This window comes from Phocoena phocoena, chromosome 20 (assembly GCF_963924675.1).
Source record: "Phocoena phocoena chromosome 20, mPhoPho1.1, whole genome shotgun sequence".
Classification (NCBI taxonomy): domain Eukaryota; kingdom Metazoa; phylum Chordata; class Mammalia; order Artiodactyla; family Phocoenidae; genus Phocoena; species Phocoena phocoena.
Window position 1 is genome coordinate 52,787,875 of NC_089238.1, and position 16,670 is coordinate 52,804,544.

General features: G+C 58.7%; 1 protein-coding gene across 1 annotated transcript in view; it reads left to right on the plus strand.

Annotated features, from left to right (window-relative positions):
• CMIP (c-Maf inducing protein) overlaps positions 1-16,343 on the plus strand; it is a 234,070-nt gene extending 217,727 nt beyond the window's left edge. The window contains exons 11-21 of the mRNA XM_065898949.1: positions 1,727-1,792; positions 3,101-3,127; positions 3,429-3,477; positions 5,933-6,040; positions 8,657-8,773; positions 10,374-10,514; positions 11,310-11,357; positions 12,407-12,553; positions 13,399-13,504; positions 14,568-14,638; positions 16,290-16,343. Of these exons, the coding sequence (XP_065755021.1) occupies positions 1,727-1,792; positions 3,101-3,127; positions 3,429-3,477; positions 5,933-6,040; positions 8,657-8,773; positions 10,374-10,514; positions 11,310-11,357; positions 12,407-12,553; positions 13,399-13,504; positions 14,568-14,638; positions 16,290-16,343 (934 nt within the window). The remainder of the gene's footprint in view (positions 1-1,726; positions 1,793-3,100; positions 3,128-3,428; positions 3,478-5,932; positions 6,041-8,656; positions 8,774-10,373; positions 10,515-11,309; positions 11,358-12,406; positions 12,554-13,398; positions 13,505-14,567; positions 14,639-16,289) is intronic.
• The last annotated feature ends 327 nt before the right edge of the window (positions 16,344-16,670 follow it).

A 16,670-nucleotide genomic window follows, 5' to 3' on the forward strand; every position in this document is an offset into this window, starting at 1 on the left:
GATCCATGTGTGTGCCTGGAAGAGCCCCTGGCTCGAGACAGGTGCTGTCTACAGTGTTTGCTCCTATTACTTTTAGATTTTTCTGGAAACCATAAGTCAGTCAGTGACAGGTGGGAGGGAAAGAGGGAAGGGGTTTAGAGGGAAGACAAGCCAGCTGTAAAAATCAATGACCGCAGGTATGAGGTCGAAAGGGGTCTGTGTCCACGTCCTGATCTGGGCTCCCTGTGCCCATCCACCCGTGGGCAGCATAAAGCACACACCCAGCCTCGGGCACTGGAGTCCGAGGACCTGGCTGTGAATCCTTGCTCTGAGCGTCCTAGCTGCTTGAACTCAGCAGGCACGAGGGGCCTCGCTTTCTCACCTGTAGGGCAGGTGCGATAGTCTTGTCCTCAAGTGCCTGTTCTGAGGACTAAGTGAGCCGGGCTGTGCCCACTGCCTGGCCTGGTCAGTGCTTAGTAACCCTCAGCTGGCACCACTGTCAGAACTTATCTCAGGCCACAGGCTTTTCTGGGAATTCTTTTCGGTGTGTCCGGCGGCGGCGTTTGCATCTTTCCTCGGAACACTCCAGGGTGTGAGCTGGATTCTGAAGGCTGCCACTTTACCATCACTTTATCTGGAGGAAGGAGCGGTGGGAGCAGTTCCTACACTGGGGTTATCTAAACTGTGCATTGTTGGTGAGGGCGAATTATTTGTTCTGGGGGGTGAGAAGATCTTCCTCTTTTTTGGAATAAAGTAGAGACAGACATACCGCATATTAACCGATATAGTGTACTTAGAGAGCAATTAAGGAAAATGTTGAAAAAGCTCCTTGGGGCGGCGGGGGGCAGAGGGGTCCAACTGAACGAAAAGAAGGCTGAAAAACAGCGAATTCTGGGACTTCCCTGGTGGTCCCGTGGTTAGGACTCCACGCATCCACCGCAGGGGGCACAGGTTCCATCCCTGGCTGGGGAACTAAGATCGCACGAGCCGCACGGTGGTGCCAACAAAACAAAACAAAACAAAACAAAAAACAGCGAATTCTATACATCAGGGAGCCCCGGGCCCACAGGACCACAAATCAGGTCTGGGGTCCGGGGCCGTCCTCTGCTTAGGCCAGGTTCCAGCACAGACCAAGGGGCTTAAACAACAGAAATGTATTTTCTCACAGTTCTGGAGGCTGGAACTGTGGAATCAAGGTGTGGGTAGTGTTGGTTTTGTCTGAGGCCCTCTCTGCTTGGCTTATAAGTGGTCATCCCTGTGTGTGTGTCTGTGTCCTAATCTCCACTTACGAGGACACCAGTCAGGTTGGATTAGGACCCACCCTAATGACCTCGTTTTACCTCAGTCACCTCTTCCTGGGCTCAGGTCCTGGGGTTAGGACTTCAGCGTACGAATCTGAGGGGGATACGTTTCAGCCCATGACAGCCCTCCGTGCTCTGGAAGATAGAAGGAACAAGGGTCTGGGAACCTGGGTGTGGTGGCAAGGAGGAGGAATCCGGGGAGCCGGGTGACTAGCCCCTTCGGCGGCCACGGGGAAGTCTCCGGAGAGGCTTATCAGGCCTCGCGGCCACGCTGCAGACACCAGCTGCTCGTCCCTCGGGGCCCCTGGGAGCCGAGGTCACCAGAGCAGAGTCGGTGCCACGTGGTGTCTGCCAGACTCTCGCCCCATCTTTGACCCTGTGTGATAACACACCGTTAACCGCCCCTCGTCTAGACCAGTCCTGACCGTCGTCCCCTCTCGTTCCAGGTCTGACTATGATGACTGGAGACCGTCTCTGGCCAGCTTGCTTCAGCCCATTCCATTCCCCAAAGAGTAAGTCCCACACACGTCCCCAGCACCCTCCGGCCCTGAAAGGACAACCTCCGTCGGCCACCCCGGCCTTAGCAGGGGGACCGATCAGGTCACGGGACGCACCAGGGGACACCACAGACGACAGCGGGAGATGGAGATGGAGGTGTTGGTCCTCAGCTGTGGGACCCCGAGGAGGCTCACTCCCACCCCCGAAAATGGGGAAATCACGTGCTTGCATGGCTAGATGGCTTCACTGAGCTAAGAGTACAAAGCCCTCCGCACCAGCCCCCATGCGGTCACGTCAGCGGTGTTTGTTGTACGTCAGATGGGCGTAGGAAAACCTGCCTCTCCCGTCTCCCGAGGGCCAGAGTAAAAATCCAGACGTAACGCGCGTGTGGAATGGCTTTGTGTGCTGCTCGGCCATATGCTGAAAGCTCCCTTAGTACCCCCATTACAATGATTAGCTCACGCCCCACAGTGAGCTGGGCCAGGAACGGACCCTTCTGTCTCTCCGGCCCTTATCCCAGTATTGAATTTATCACGGGAAAATAGGGAGAAAACTCTCTGGTGGATAATGGCCTGAGGAGAAGGCTTTGTCTAAATCACCAGGCCCTAAAATGCCTGCAGGCCTGTTTTGATAGCTGTGAAGAAGCCGGGCCCCAGGAGGCAGCCCCGGGCCCTCTCCGGAGGAGCTCTGTGTTTATGAAATGCGGCTCTCCGAGGGGGCATTACATGCAGTAATTACCCCATTTGCCGGCCCAGCTGGTCCCTGGAGCCCCCAGGATTTGAGACTGGAGAAATCCGACTCCTGAGAGCAGTGGCGTCATTGGCTGCAGTCGCTGTTCCCACAGCTGCGGGGATACACCTGACGGTGGGCCCATGAGGCGACTGGCCCTGAGAAGGGTCCCCGGTTGCCACTCGGATGAGCGGTGGTAATTAGCGCAGCCGCGCCTTAGTGCTGGAACACTTCACAAGCACACCTGGGTCCCTGGTGCCCACGTGCAGACGTGCTCACATGCACCCCCCCAGAGCACCGCTTCTGCTTACTCTGAAGCCTGGTGCTCATGACTAGGTGCTACCATCATCCCCATTTTACATTAGAATTACCCTCCTTTTAGAGTAAGCAGGGGCCCGGGGAGCTCAGCCCGTTCCCGTTCCTCTGCTCCATGTCATGTCGAGTGGGGACACGATGTCGGTGTTTCATGCTCAACTTCCCCTTCATTCTTGGAATCCGGCAGAAAGCCTGCCGCCCCCAGAGGAAGGACCCTGGGTCACTGTGCTGTTGCGAACGCCCTGCTCACTGGGGTTTTCCCTTTGTTTCTGTTGCAGAGCTCTCGCACACGAGAAGTTCACCAAGTGAGTATTTGGGCAACGCCCTTGTTACCTTCTTCCCAGACGAGTGTCCTCTGTCCTGCGGGCGTCCCCCAGCAGCCAGCCCTCCTTCCGGCCCGTCCTCGTCACGTGCCTTCTGGGAGGCAAGGATGGCTCCTCCCAGAAGTTCTCCCGGAGACGCGTGTCCAGGCCCGTCCAGGCGTCTCCTGATCCCGCCAGCTCAGCTGGTGCCCCGCCCCTCCCCAGCTCTGTCCTCAGCCCCCGATCCTGGCCCACCCCAGCCAGGACCCTGGGCATGACTCTGCCCCTACCCCGTCTCTTTCAGGGAACTGAAGTACGTGATTCAGAGGTTCGCCGAAGACCCACGACAAGAGGTGAGGCCTCCCTCTCCCTCGCAGGCACACGGTCCAGGCTGCAGCAGGGCACATGTGGCTCTGTCAGGGCCCCCTTGTCCCTCGCGGGCATCCTTAACAGTTTACAAAGGCTCCTTTGCCTTGGGCATAACCACAGCCCCCAACCCAAGTGTCCAAGCCTGGCCCGTGATGTCAGTGTTCTACTGTAAACTGAGGCTCCCCAGAGGTGTTTCCCACCGGCTGTTTCTCCTTAGGCCACGGGCCATGATTTAGGGCCAGGCTGGCACCGGGGCTCCTAACCAGCTCTGAGATACGGCTCATCCTCTCTGGTCCTGCCGTTCTGAGTATCAGCGGGCCAGGGAAGATGTCTGAGCTGGGATCTGAGCCAGGTTTTATTTCCCGGGCATGGTGGCCTAGGGCCTCCCCGAGGGGCCACTCTGCCCCTCCAACAGCTGGGCTTCAGGGAGAGGGCAGCAGCCTTCCCTCCCAGAGCCCCTGTGTGTGAACAAGGACCCAGAGTGGGCTGGGAACCCACCCCAGCCGTTCTCCCGTTGCATCGCTGTAATGACAGCAACAGCCTTCGCTGGGTGCTCACGCTGTGTCAGGCACATGCGTTTTCTCATTTAATCCTCACAACAACCCTGATGACTAGGTGCTACCATCGTCCCCATTTTACATTGGAATTACCCTCCTTTTAGAGTTGAGAAAACGGGGGTTACATGCCCGAGATCACACAACTGGTACATGGACCGAGGCCCTACCCTCACCCAGGGATAGTTAGGCTCCAGAAGGGGCGAGCCCTGCAACGTGCACAGCGGGCCAGGCGGGGCTGCCCTGAGGTGCTCAGGCCCCTTCTCTGTGCACACGGAGTCTGGGGCATGAGGGGTCTGGTTCCCAGGCAGGGACAGAGGTGGACACGTTGCACCCCTGGCAGAGCCGGAGGATGAGGGAGGGAGTTATTCTCGGTGGAGCCAGAGTATATTCTAAAGAGGCCACACTATAAAGCCTGGTTCGAGAAGGATCTAGAAGGATCTAGTTCTAAAACACCATGATTCTACACCTGACTCCAAAAGCGACCCTCAGGCAGAAGCCATAGACAGGGAGCTTTTAAACGTCTGGGTACCAGCGATGGTCTCCGTTCTTCTTAAACCTGAGCCATCCCTCGCCGTGCGTGAAGGCAGAGTCTCAGAATTCCCCTGGAAAGTGAGGCTTCATTTCAGACACCGACTTTGAAGTTGATGAATAAAAGTGGTACCAGCTGCATCCCAGAGCGGAGCGGCAGTGCCAAGTGCCAGGAGGGAAACTTCCCAGCCCGGGTAACACCCGGGAGGCTGCTGAGGACACGGCCCCCCAGCAGGCCCCTCTTGCCAGCCGTGCCTCCCGCTTCCGCCCGCCTCCTGCTCTGATTTCCTCTCCTGCTTCTCTTCCCCTCACTCCTCTCCCTTCCCACCTTCTCCCTCCCAGATGGAGCCATAGTTGTTTTCTTATAGATTCTCTGCTGTATCTGTTGAACAGAGTTTCATACTCTTGCTTCCTTGTTTCTTTGAAGTATAGCTAAGTTAGCGTCCGATAGTCTTCCAACTCAGAGGGAAAAGTCAGAGCCCTGCCGCCCCTGCTTTGTGTTTACTTGTGTGTGGGTTGTGATCAACTGAATATCTGTGAGTAAGTGACTCTTGGCAGGAGCTCGTCCTTCACTCTCTCCCTGCAATTACAGCGGGGCCGGGGTGGATGTGGAATTCCTCCCACATGTGTACACGTGTTTGCACACACGCACACACACCACCCACACACAGACGTGTGGAGCCCTGGGGAGGAAGCTGAGAGCCACAGAGAGAGCTGTGCTTCGGGCAGCACTGAAATTGCCCCCGACTCTGGACAGAGACCCTTTCTCCTAAGGAGAGAATGTCAGGGTCCCAGAGAGAGAGAGAGAGACATCGGCAGGACAGAGGCAAAGCCTGGGGACAGCACCCATGAGGGTGAAGTAGGGAAGCAGGCAGACCCCCAGAGGTGGAGGGGCAAATGCCCCAAAAGTGAGGGAGTGGGGCAGAGATTCAGAGAGAAAGGAGAGCAGAGAGAGAGAGGAATTGGAGACACAGAGAGGGGGACAGAGACCCAGACAGAGAAAGGAGAAAAAAACGCCCCCATCAAAGGTGCAGGAGAGCAGCACAGAGGTCACTTTGCGCCTCTCTACCCCAGCTTGGCCACAGACTTGCTTTATTCAGGGCAGCTAAACAAGCCAGGGCCCGGCCCTCCATCCTGAGGAGCTGGAGTTCCCCTGTTTACGGATATCAGAGTTTTTCCCAAAAGGCCTTCCGTGGAATTTAGTAGAAGGCTGGGCGGGTCTGGACTAAACTAAGTTAAACCAGTTCCTTAACCGTGGGACTTGTCTGGGCGTTTGCCATTGGCGTGTGTGGATCGTGGGCCACCGTCGTCATGGGCCTGCAGGGGCTGACCAAGCGCTCTCCCCCTGCGGCAGGTCCACTCGTGCCTGCTGAGCGTGCGAGCCGGCAAGGACGGCTGGTTTCAGCTCTACAGCCCCGGAGGGGTGGCCTGCGACGACGACGGGGAGCTGTTCGCCAGCATGGTAAGTGAGGGGCAGGGGTGGGAGTGGCCGGAGTCACGGGCGGGCACATTGGCTTCCCCTCCCCCGACCAGTGAGAGAGCCGCCCCGCGCCCGCTGGGGCCGCCCTGGAATTTCCAGGCTGAAAGGATGCCGGTGATGAAGATGGTGATGGTGACGCCGGCCACAGGTGTCACTTCCTCATCTCTTACCTGAGCAGGCCCCGAGCCAGAGGCTCCCCCAGCAGCGTGAGGAGGGACACTTCCTATTACCCCATCTTCCAGACGTTACAGGTGTTAACTGCCCAAGCTCATCGGGATCACTGCAGCGCGTTGCTTTGTTCAAGGGACTGAGCGCGTACTGGGCACAGGTATCCTAGAAGGCGCTGCAGATCCATCCGCCAGCTTGTCTGATCCTTGCCCCGTATCGCCAAGGTCAGGATGACCGGCCCACCTTGGAGATGAAGCATCTGAGATCCCCAGACCAATAACCACATCCTTGGTGACTCCTAATACTTTCCTTGTGCACTGTGACCGACACCTCACATGCACAATCTTTCTTCATCTTCACGGCAGCCCCATCCCTTAACTACCTCTGTGTGGAAACGGGCACAGAGAGGTGCAGTGGCTTGCCCGTGGTCACACAGGCCTCCGGTCTCCAAGTTCCTCCCTCGGCCAGGCCCACGCTGTCCAGAGCCGGCCCTTCTTCCAGTAGCAAAGAGTGTCCATCTTGTGAAAGGAGGCACAGATGCCCCTTCCCCAGGGCAGATGCTCCTCTAGGCGGCCGGCAACCTCACCTAGCCCGCTTGCTGACAAAACCAGCTCGGTTCCACAGTCACTCATGTTCCAGAGCTTGAGAAAGGCGCAAGCCTAGGCTAGCCGTGGCTAAGGTTGCAGCCCTGCTACACGCTAGCCTGATGACCTCGGATCAGTAACTTGCCTCTCGGGGCTTCGGTTTCCTCGTCTGTGAAACGGGGAGCATAGTCCTGGCGTCTCGGGATTACCATGGTGATTGCCTGTGATAATATATGCGAGGCACCGGGCCAGGGCCTAGCGCACAGTGAGTGCGCAGAAGTGACGGGTGTGGTTATTCTCATCGCTACTGGGCAGCCGGTTCGGTGGAGTGAGCAGCTCGTAACGCTCTCCGCAGTGAACTTGGCAGTGTTTGCGCAGTGACGACAGACCCCAGCACTGCCTCTGGATCCTCTCTGGAAAGGGGCTTATTTTTAGGTTCCTTTCCTTACGCACTTGCTCTCCACTCCTCGCCTGCTGCCTGACGTGTCCCCTTTGAGTGCCCTGTGTGTCCTGGAAATGCTGGCCTTGGCTGCCTGCACCACCTCTCACAGGCTTCTCTGCTCTGATGTCACAGCTTCACCATGGCAACGCCCCGTGGTCCCCCCCGCCCCTTGGTGCGGGGACTGTGAGAAAGAGAAGTCAGGGAGCTGGCAGCTCCCCAGCCTGAGACATTGCATTTGTATGCCAGAGTTGTTGGTGATGGAGCAGAAAAGAATATACGTGGGGAAGGAAGCAGGCAGCCCCTGGATGGTGATGCGTCGTTTCCATGGAGACACATGGCACGGATGAGGTCCCCTTGATTAGGCTGCCGTTTCCAACCGCAGAAGGGCATTTGCTCTAACGTGAAGTCAGAGGGAGAGCACACCAGGTGTTTGGGCCTCCCAGCTGTTGGTTGGGGACCCTTGCCCTTGGGCACCCATCTCCAGATGCACCAGAAAGAAACACACTTTTCTTAATGGCCGCCCTGCAGATAACCCAAGATGGAGCAGAATTTGCCAGTTCTTGGGTTTCTGGGGCAGGCGATCCCTCAGAATACCTTTGGGACGCACGGGGGGCTTGGGAAGGGGAGACGGGGCTCCGTACTGTCCCCTGCCCTGTGTGTGAGGGGTGGGCCCGTGCACCCTAAGCAGGGGCTGCCGAGACGTTTCCGCCAGGTTTGACGGTGCCAAGACCCAGAGGGCCAGATATCAGCAGAGTCCCAAGGGGTACGGGAGAGGGGGCTTTTGTGTGTGTGTACGGAGCGGAGGTAGAACATATATAACATAAATCTCACCACCTTAACCATTTTTAAACATATTTTCATGGCAGTATAGTTGACTTACAATGTTGTGTCAATTTCTGCCCACCTGAACCATCGTTAAGTGGGCAGTTCTGTAGCATCAAGCGCACCGACAGTGTTCTGCAGTCACCCCCACCATCCATCTCCAAACTTCATCTTCCCAAACTGAAACTGTCCCCGCCATAAACACTAACTCCCCACGCCCTCCCCCCGCCCCGACACCCCACCCCAGCCCCGCTTCTCCTTTCTGTCTCTATAGTCTGACCCTAGGTCCCTCCCATGAGTGGGACCCTACAGCATATGTCCTGTGAGTGGCTTACTTCACACAGCACCGTGTCCTCGAGGTTCATCCACGTGGGAGCCCGGTGTCAGGGAGGGGGGCGGGTCCTTTGAATCCCCCGGGGAGAGTCTGGTGATCGTTGCAGATGCAGTGTCCAGACTGGGTGTGGGGTGTGTCTGATCAGTGTCTTCTGGTCTCACGATCCTTGTAGCACGTAGAAGGCAGGCACCGCGGGCCACAGCCCACGCGTGGTCACTGCCCTTCACCTGGCCCATCTCTCCTCACAGGTGCACATCCTCATGGGCTCCTGTTACAAGACCAAAAAATTCCTGCTCTCCCTGGCAGAAAACAAGCTGGGACCCTGCATGCTCCTGGCGCTGAGGGGGAACCAGACCATGGTGGAGGTAAGGAGCTGGCCCGAGTCCCTGGTAAGGTTGCCAACTCTCCCAGGACTTCATCCTTGTTGATGGAGCACCTTCTAGGAGCTTCTAGGAGCCCTGAGTTATTACAAGAGCTGGGGACACGGCAGCGGACGAGGCAGGCACAGCCCCAGCCCTCCTGAGCTCAGCGGGAGCGGGAGACCTTCATCAAACCGTCTGCTAATTTCATTTTAATTTCACTTTTTGATCCACGTGGGTCCAAGGGATCGATTGGGCAGGTTTCTGTTCCATTTGTCTGTGGCTGCAGAACAGACCACCCCCAAATGGGGGCTTCAAACAATAATGCTCATTTATTTGCTCCTGGGTCTTGGGATGACTGGGCTCAGCTGACCACTTCTCACTCTGAGTGTCTCATGGGGTCGCAGTCAGATGGGGGTGGGCTAGGTCCTCCCAAGGCTGCTTCCCTCACGTGTCCGGCGCTGGCCTGAGGGGACGCGACCAGCGGAGGCTGGAGCAGCTGGGGCTGCCAGGCCGCCGTCCACACAGCAGCCTTGGTCGTAGCCTTCCCACTCACCGAGGAGCACACACCAACCCCGGGCACTCATGTCACCTCTGTCTCCCCCAAAGTCCGCAGAAGCCTGGGGCTTCCACAGCCACTGTCCAAAGAGACCTGGCAGAAGCTATATCTCTTTTCCTGACTCAACCTCAGAAGTCAGGCAGCATCACTTCTGCCGCTTTCTGGCCATGAGAAGTCGGTCCCTGGGACTTCCCTGGTGGTCCGGTGGTTAAGACTCCACGCTCCCAATGCAGGGGGCAGGGGTTCAATCCCTGGTCAGGGAACTAGATCCCACACGCATGCCGCAACTAAAGATTGGCGTGCCACAACTAAGACCCAGTGCAGTCAAATAAATCAATTAATTAATTAAAAAAAAAAAAAAGAAGAAGTGAGGGCTTCCCTGGTGGTGCAGTAGTTGAGGGTCCGCCTGCCGATGCAGGGGACGCGGGTTTGTGCCCCGGTCTGGGAAGATCCCACATGCCGCAGAGCTGCTGGGCCCGTGGGCCATGGCCGCTGAGCCTGCGTGCCCGGAGCCTGTGCTTCGCAACGGGAGAGGCCACAGCAGTAGGAGGACCACGTGCCGAAAAAAAAAAAAAAAAAAGAAGTGAGTCACCGAGGCCAGGCCCATAGTCAAGGGGATGGGAATTAGACTTCACCTCTCAGCAGGGAGAGCATCAAAGAGTTTGACTCCCAGAGCTTTCCGTGGAAAAGCAAGGGATAGAAAGAGGTGTCCTGTCTTTCGGGCTCTACCAGGCCATAGGGGCCCGGCGTGCATCGTGCCCACAAGCGTTAACTGGGAGCTCCCACGCGCTGCGTGTGCGTGCACTAATGTTCCCGTTACACAGAGGGGACACCGGGGCAGGCGATCCCCCCAGCATCGCATGGCTGGAAGTGCAGAGAGCGGGGAGAGAACAAGACCTGGGAACGCATGGCTGTGCCGAGCTCGGCCGCCTCCCGAGGCGTGAGGGGCTCTTGGGACAGGCTGAGGGTTCGGGCCTCCGCGCCTTTGAGAACCAGCCCCGCCCAGAGTCTCGGGCTGGCGGTAACTCTCCTCCCGGCTCTTGGCAGATCCTGTGCTTGATGCTGGAATACAACATCATCGACAACAACGACACGCAGCTGCAGATCATCTCGACCCTGGAGAGCACGGGCGTGGGGAAGCGCATGTATGAGCAGCTGTGCGACCGGCAGCGGGAGCTGAAGGAGCTGGTGAGTCCACGCCCGGCTGCCCGGCCCGGCTCCGGGGCTCCCCTGCCCAGCAGCGAGGGCGGGGCTGCAGTGAGCAGGGCAGAGCCCAGGGTCCGTGGCACCTGTGCCGGCCTCCACCTCACTGACTCCTCCTCCAGACCCAGAGAGGTCGGGATTGCCATCCGCCACTTTCCAGATGCTCAGAGAGGCTGAGTCTGCGGCCCAAGGTCAAACAGCCCATATGGGCCTGGTCACAGCCACATCCTGTGTCACCCTCCGAGCCAAGCCTGGCAGTGGCTGTCTGTGCCCCTCCTCCCTCGCCCACTTCCCTCAGGCCCTTCATTTCAGGGCACGGGGCTTGATTTCCGAACGCCAGCACCCGTACCTCCTGGCCAGAGGGCTTTCTCTGTCCAGGGGCACAGCAGGACAGAAGGGGTGGAGAATTCACACCCCGTGGTCTCCTGGAGCAGCTCTCAACCAGTGACTGGCGGGAGAGGTGGGGTCTCTCTGTGAGATGTGACTTCGCCACCATTTCCCAGAGGCCCAGGGGTAGCTGGGGTGATCACAGCCTCTTCTTTTAGGGGCCTTTGTGGTCTCAGTTCCCCGCTCCCCTGCTGGGGTTTCTTGGGATCGCCTCTCTGATAAACCACCTGCCCTCAGACCTGGCCTCGGGGTCTGCCCCTGAGACAAAGACCACCATGTTGCCTGCCTCTACCAAGAGATACAAACGGTGCCATGAGAGGTGTTATGGAGGTGCGGGTACCGGGTGAGGGCTCAGGGAAAAGTGGGTCGTAACCAGTCTGATTTCTGTTGCAGCAAAGGAAAGGCGGGCCCACCAGGCTAACACTGCCCTCCAAGTCCACAGTGAGTTGGTTTCATTCTCCTGCAGGGCTGGGAGGGAAGAAGCGGGTTATCCTCCCTGGTGGGGAACAGCAGACAGTGTGTGCTGGAGGTGATGGGAGGAGGTGAACAGGGACCCTATGGTACTTCCCTCCCTAGGAGGGAACTGGGTTGCAGGAAACCAAACATTATGATAAAGATTACTGTTGATATTAATGTTAATATGTTACCAGTTATTCATAATGATGATGATAATAGCTCATGTACGTTGAGGATTCATGTACCAGATAAATGGTGCTCATAGTTCATTTTATCTTATGACAAGAAGCCTATCAGGCTGGTGCCTCCTTCCCCATTTTACAAGGTCTTCAGGGATCTTGGTTCCTTCTATCCTGCTGCCCCACTGTGTTTGGCACATAGCTTCCACCTCATAGTCCAAACTGGCTGCTCAAGCTCCAGCCGTCTTATCTCCGTTCAAGCCAGGAGGAAGGAGGAAGAGGCAAAGAGGAACACGCCCCTTCCCTTTAAGGACCTTCCTGGAAGTTCTGCGGGACACATCTGCTTGTATACCGTTGTCCAGGTTTAGCACGTGGCCCCACCTAGCTGGGAGATTAGCCTTAATCCAGGGCAGCCAGTTGGCCGCTAAAACTCAAGGATTCTGTCACAAAGATGGAAGGGACCCTCAATGGCCTCAGAGTCTAGTGCTCACATACTCCTTGAAAGGGCCTCAGTGTTTGCAGGTGGGAAATGGGCGCAAGCTCCCGCCTGGGAAAGTGAGACAGTCGGACACACATGCACACGCCTGTGGGAGGGACGTGGCCTCGGAACACCCCACTGGTGACTCAGGCTGTGAGTCACAGCTCCGAAGGCTTTCTCCAGCTAGGCAGCTGCCACCACGGAGACGTGGAGGCAGTCGTGCCCTCCCTGACACCCCGTTTTGTCCCAACCCACTGGACCATGCTCTCCTCCCCGCCACAGCTTTCTGTGGGGCTGGGGAGGGGAGGCTTAGGGCCTCGGGGAGCTGCTGGCAGCCCCAGGCCTCCTGAGACCCCGCCTGCCCGTCCCGTCTGCAGGATGCTGACTTGGCTCGTTTGCTGAGCTCTGGCTCCTTTGGAAACCTGGAGAACCTCAGTTTGGCCTTCACCAACGTAACCAGTGCCTGCGCTGAGCAGCTCATCAAACTGCCTTCTCTCAAGCAGCTGAACCTGTGGTCCACTCAGGTACATGTGGCCAGCCCTGCCCCCTGCCCCCTGCGCCCCCCTCCGTGCCCACCGTGCACCCCTGCCGCAGGCCTGCCCTGCACCCTCCTCCATGGCTGGCTTTCTGCCCAGAACCCACGGGGCCAGTCGCTTCATCACCACGCCCCCTCCACGGCACAGCGCCCACGTCCCCCAGAGGGTCCCAGGCCAGAGAGGGTTTAGCCCCTCGTGAAGCCCAGTGGCCCGTCCCACAGTTGGAGTCGCCAAGGCCCAGAGCAGGGACGTGCCCGGCACAGCTGACACGTGACACAGGTCTCACACCCCTGCCCAGGGGTTGTGCCGGCTGGTGGGTCTCCTCCTTGTAATAATGACCACAGCGCACGGTGCCCGCTGCCCGTGCTTAGTACCGACTGGGCTGTTAAACACATACCAGCACGTGTGGTCTCCACTCCACTGTGAGGTGCAGGCCCTGCCGACACCCTCATCTCGCAGAAGAGAACCGGGGCGTTCCCAGCTGCCCTGCTGTCCCACTGTCCCGCCCAGGGAAGGGCCACCTCGGCTCCCGCTAGTAGCCACGAGTCACTGAGTTCAAAGCCACCCTTGACAGATGGCAACACCGACTCCAGGGGGGGCCCTTGTCTGGTCCACGGCACCGGCAAAAGCTGGATTTGAACCCGGTCAGGGCACTGGAGTCTCTGGAGAGAAGGGAGAGCGGCCCAGGCCCTGAGGCGTGGAGGCCACGGGCCTCAGGCCTGGGCTTTGTCCTGTCTCCTTGCTCCGCCGCTGCCCCTGCCTCGGGGTCGTCGCCCCGGGTGCCCGGGGAGGCCAGCGTCAGTGTCCAGGCTGAGAAGGTCTCTGCCCCACAGTTTGGAGACGCCGGCCTGCGGCTCCTGTCGGAACACCTCACGATGCTCCAGGTGCTGAACCTGTGCGAGACGCCCGTCACCGACGCCGGCCTGCTGGCCCTCAGCTGTGAGTCCATCCATCCATCCCTTCATCCCTTCCTCCATTCACGCACCGTGCTGTGTGCTCCCGGAGCACCTCCCCCATGCCAGGCGGAAGTATCCCTGCCCTTGTGGAGCTGATGCTCTAGAGGAAAAAGGAAGAATGAGTGAGGCCCAGCCCGTGCCCTCCCGACGCTGTCCCAGCCCCTGAGGGCGATCGTGCTCCCCTGACCCGCCGCAGCAGCTGTAGCCCCGGCCACAGCCTTCACCTGGGAGTCGGTTAGAAATGCAAATTCTCGGGCCCTGCCCCAGACCTGCTGACTCAGAAACTGCACCGTAACAAAGTGCCGGGCGATTCTCAACGCACATTAAAGTTTGAGAAGCACCGCCCTAGTAGGAGGAGCCACAAAATACTCGAGGCCCCTAGAACTGTCGATTTCTGTGCCCTGACCCCAATCTACTAAACTCAAATCTTGGGTGATGTTGAGCCTGGGAATCTGCATTTCCCATTTCCAGGTCCATTGGTTTAGATGAGAGGCCCTGGGCCTCAGCTGAGAGGAATCCAGGAAGGCTTCCCAGGGAGGTGACTGGATCTGGGGGTGAAAGACACATACGTAGGAATTGACCGAGGGGGAGGCATGCTGGGCAGTGGGCATGACTCCTGCAAGGTCGTCGGCACGTTCTGGGTGGCTTGGGAGTGGCTGGGGGCAGGTGACGGGGTAACGGAGGGCAGAGAGGATGAGGTTTAGAGTCGCAGCGGGGTCCACTGTCTGCAGTGTGGCAGGCAAGTTCTGGGGACATTTGGGGTACGGGCAGTGGAGGGACATGACAGAGGGGGACCAGAAGGGAGAGAGGCTCAGAGGGCAGGGGGAGAACGTGGGCCCAATTCAGATCAGCTCCTGCCTGAAATAGACCTTCTGTACGTAGTGGTCCCGGCTGTGCCTCTGAAACCCCACCTCCCCGACCCCATCTCCTAACCAGAGGCCTCGGCAACTCAGTCCGCCCCCAGCTTTTCCATCCTGTACCTGGAACTGCTCCTTGTGGGGTCCCACTGCCCTAATGACTGTGTCTGTCTGTCTGTCCCTGGACAGCCATGAAGAGTCTCTGCAGCTTAAACATGAACAGCACCAAGCTCTCGGCGGACACCTACGAAGACCTGAAGGTAATCCCTTTCTTCCCTCCTTCCTTCCTTCCTTCCTTTGCAAGTGCGAAGGTCCTGAGGCAGAAAGGGTTGGTACGAACCGACTTTGTAGCCAGCGTGACTAGAAAGTGAGAGAAGAGACTGGAGCCAGACCGGATAAGGCCTCGCAGGTCACGGAAGGACTCTGGATCTCATCCAGGTTCGGGAGGCTTTCAGAGGCTCTAAGCAGGGTAGTGAGTTCTGCTTTTACAAGTTCGTTCTGGTTGTTACGTGGAAAGCAGGATTTTTGAGGGAGAGTACATGCGAGGGGTAGCAGCATGGAGAAGGTTTGCAGGGCTGGTGCAGTCACACAGCTGAGACCCAGGACCAGCAGGCTGGGCTAGGTTGGCAGCTTAAAATCAAGGAAAGAGGATCTGGGTGGTGGAAGGTGGGCACATTTTGTTTGTAAAAACGCGTGTCTCGACAGGGCTGGAGGGGCTGGGCCTTCAGCAGGCTCCTGCCGCCCCCTCATCCTGGGCCCGGGGGAGTGGGCTCGGCCGCAGAGCCAGCGCCCTGGGAAGGAAGGGCTGGGCCAGGACCACGCCAGACCCTGGGCGCCCTGGAAGCCCACCTCCAGCAGGGCCTCCCCCCCTCAGCTTCCCCTCCAGCTCAGCCAGACCTGTAGCCTGGGGCCCATTCACTGGCCAAGCCTCCAGACGCCTTCTGTGTAGCAGGCTTGCGCTGGGGACAGGGACGCCGAGGTGCGGCGGGCTCACCCCTGCCCAGGAGGGAGCTCAGTCCCGGCAGACAGACACGCGCAACAGACTGCAGCAGGACGGGGCTCAGGGGCCAGCAGGGAGGGGACCGCCAGCTCCGTTCATTGGGGCGGGAGAGCCCGCACAGAAAGGAGTGGTTAAAGTGAGTCTGCCGGGCAGGCCAGTGCCCAGGAAGCTGGGGAGGCGGAAAGCAAAGGCAGGAGACCAGTTAGCAGCCTCTCTGTACAGCAAAGGCTTGTAAGAAAAAGTCAACCGTTCATAAAAGAAGGCAGAGCACAAGCGCGTCTGGGTGGCAGCGATGGGGGGCAGGAAGCCGCTCTGAGGAGTAGCAGGTGGGATCCTGTAGTCCGACCACAGATCCACGTGGGGGAGCCTGAGTGGGAAGGATCTCCACCCACCTGCCAGGAACCTGCAGCTTATGGATCCCTCTCCATTCTCCCCGCCGGACTCCTGACAGCCCTGAGGGCACAGGCACTGTCTCGGACCGGGTGCTCTGGGTTTGCCCTGCGTTTGGTATCTAGTCCCTCGCCCCATCCCGTGAGCCAGGGACTGGACTCGGATTCCCTCCACAGATGAGGAAGCCGGCTCCCGGAGGCCAGGGCTCTACCCAAGGGCAGGTGGCCTGCAAGTGACAGTGGTGGGGGGCTCACATCCTGGGTTTCCTGCCCCCAGAGCCAGTGATCCGAAGCCTCTGTGGGGTGGGAATGTGGACTCCCCAGCAGCTATCGCCTGCTTTCTGTGGGGCCACGTGCCGCCTACTTGGTTCTCCCGGAGGTTCCCCAGCTCTGGGCTCGGGAGCCCCCGATGGTGACAAGGTGGGGAGGGCATTGTGGGAATGCCAGCCGCCGGGCAGGGGCGGGATGGAGCTCTGCGCCACCAGGTTCTGGAAGGGACTGGGTCCTTCTTGCTCCCCCCAGGCCAAGCTTCCCAACCTGAAGGAGGTGGACGTCCGCTACACGGAAGCCTGGTGAAGCTCCCGCTCGGCAGGAAGGAGTTTGCAACTGCGACACGCAACTCTTGACTAATAGCTGTAGAGCAGCGGGTCTCGGGGTCCCACCCCGCGTCCTGGCTGTGAGATAGACGGGGTGGTCTTTCTGGGGGCGGAGGGCGGAGGGGGGAGGGGGTGGGGAGGGGGTCCGTAAGCACGCCCAGCCCCCACCTAATTCTTTTAGCTTCATAATCGGAAACATTGACCTGATCTAAAACGGACTTTGTAGCAACCAGAGGAGCGGCAGCGGGTCGGGGAGAGGGTGGGGATGGGGGCGCTTGGGGAGGGGGGACCCTTTGTGGATTTTCTT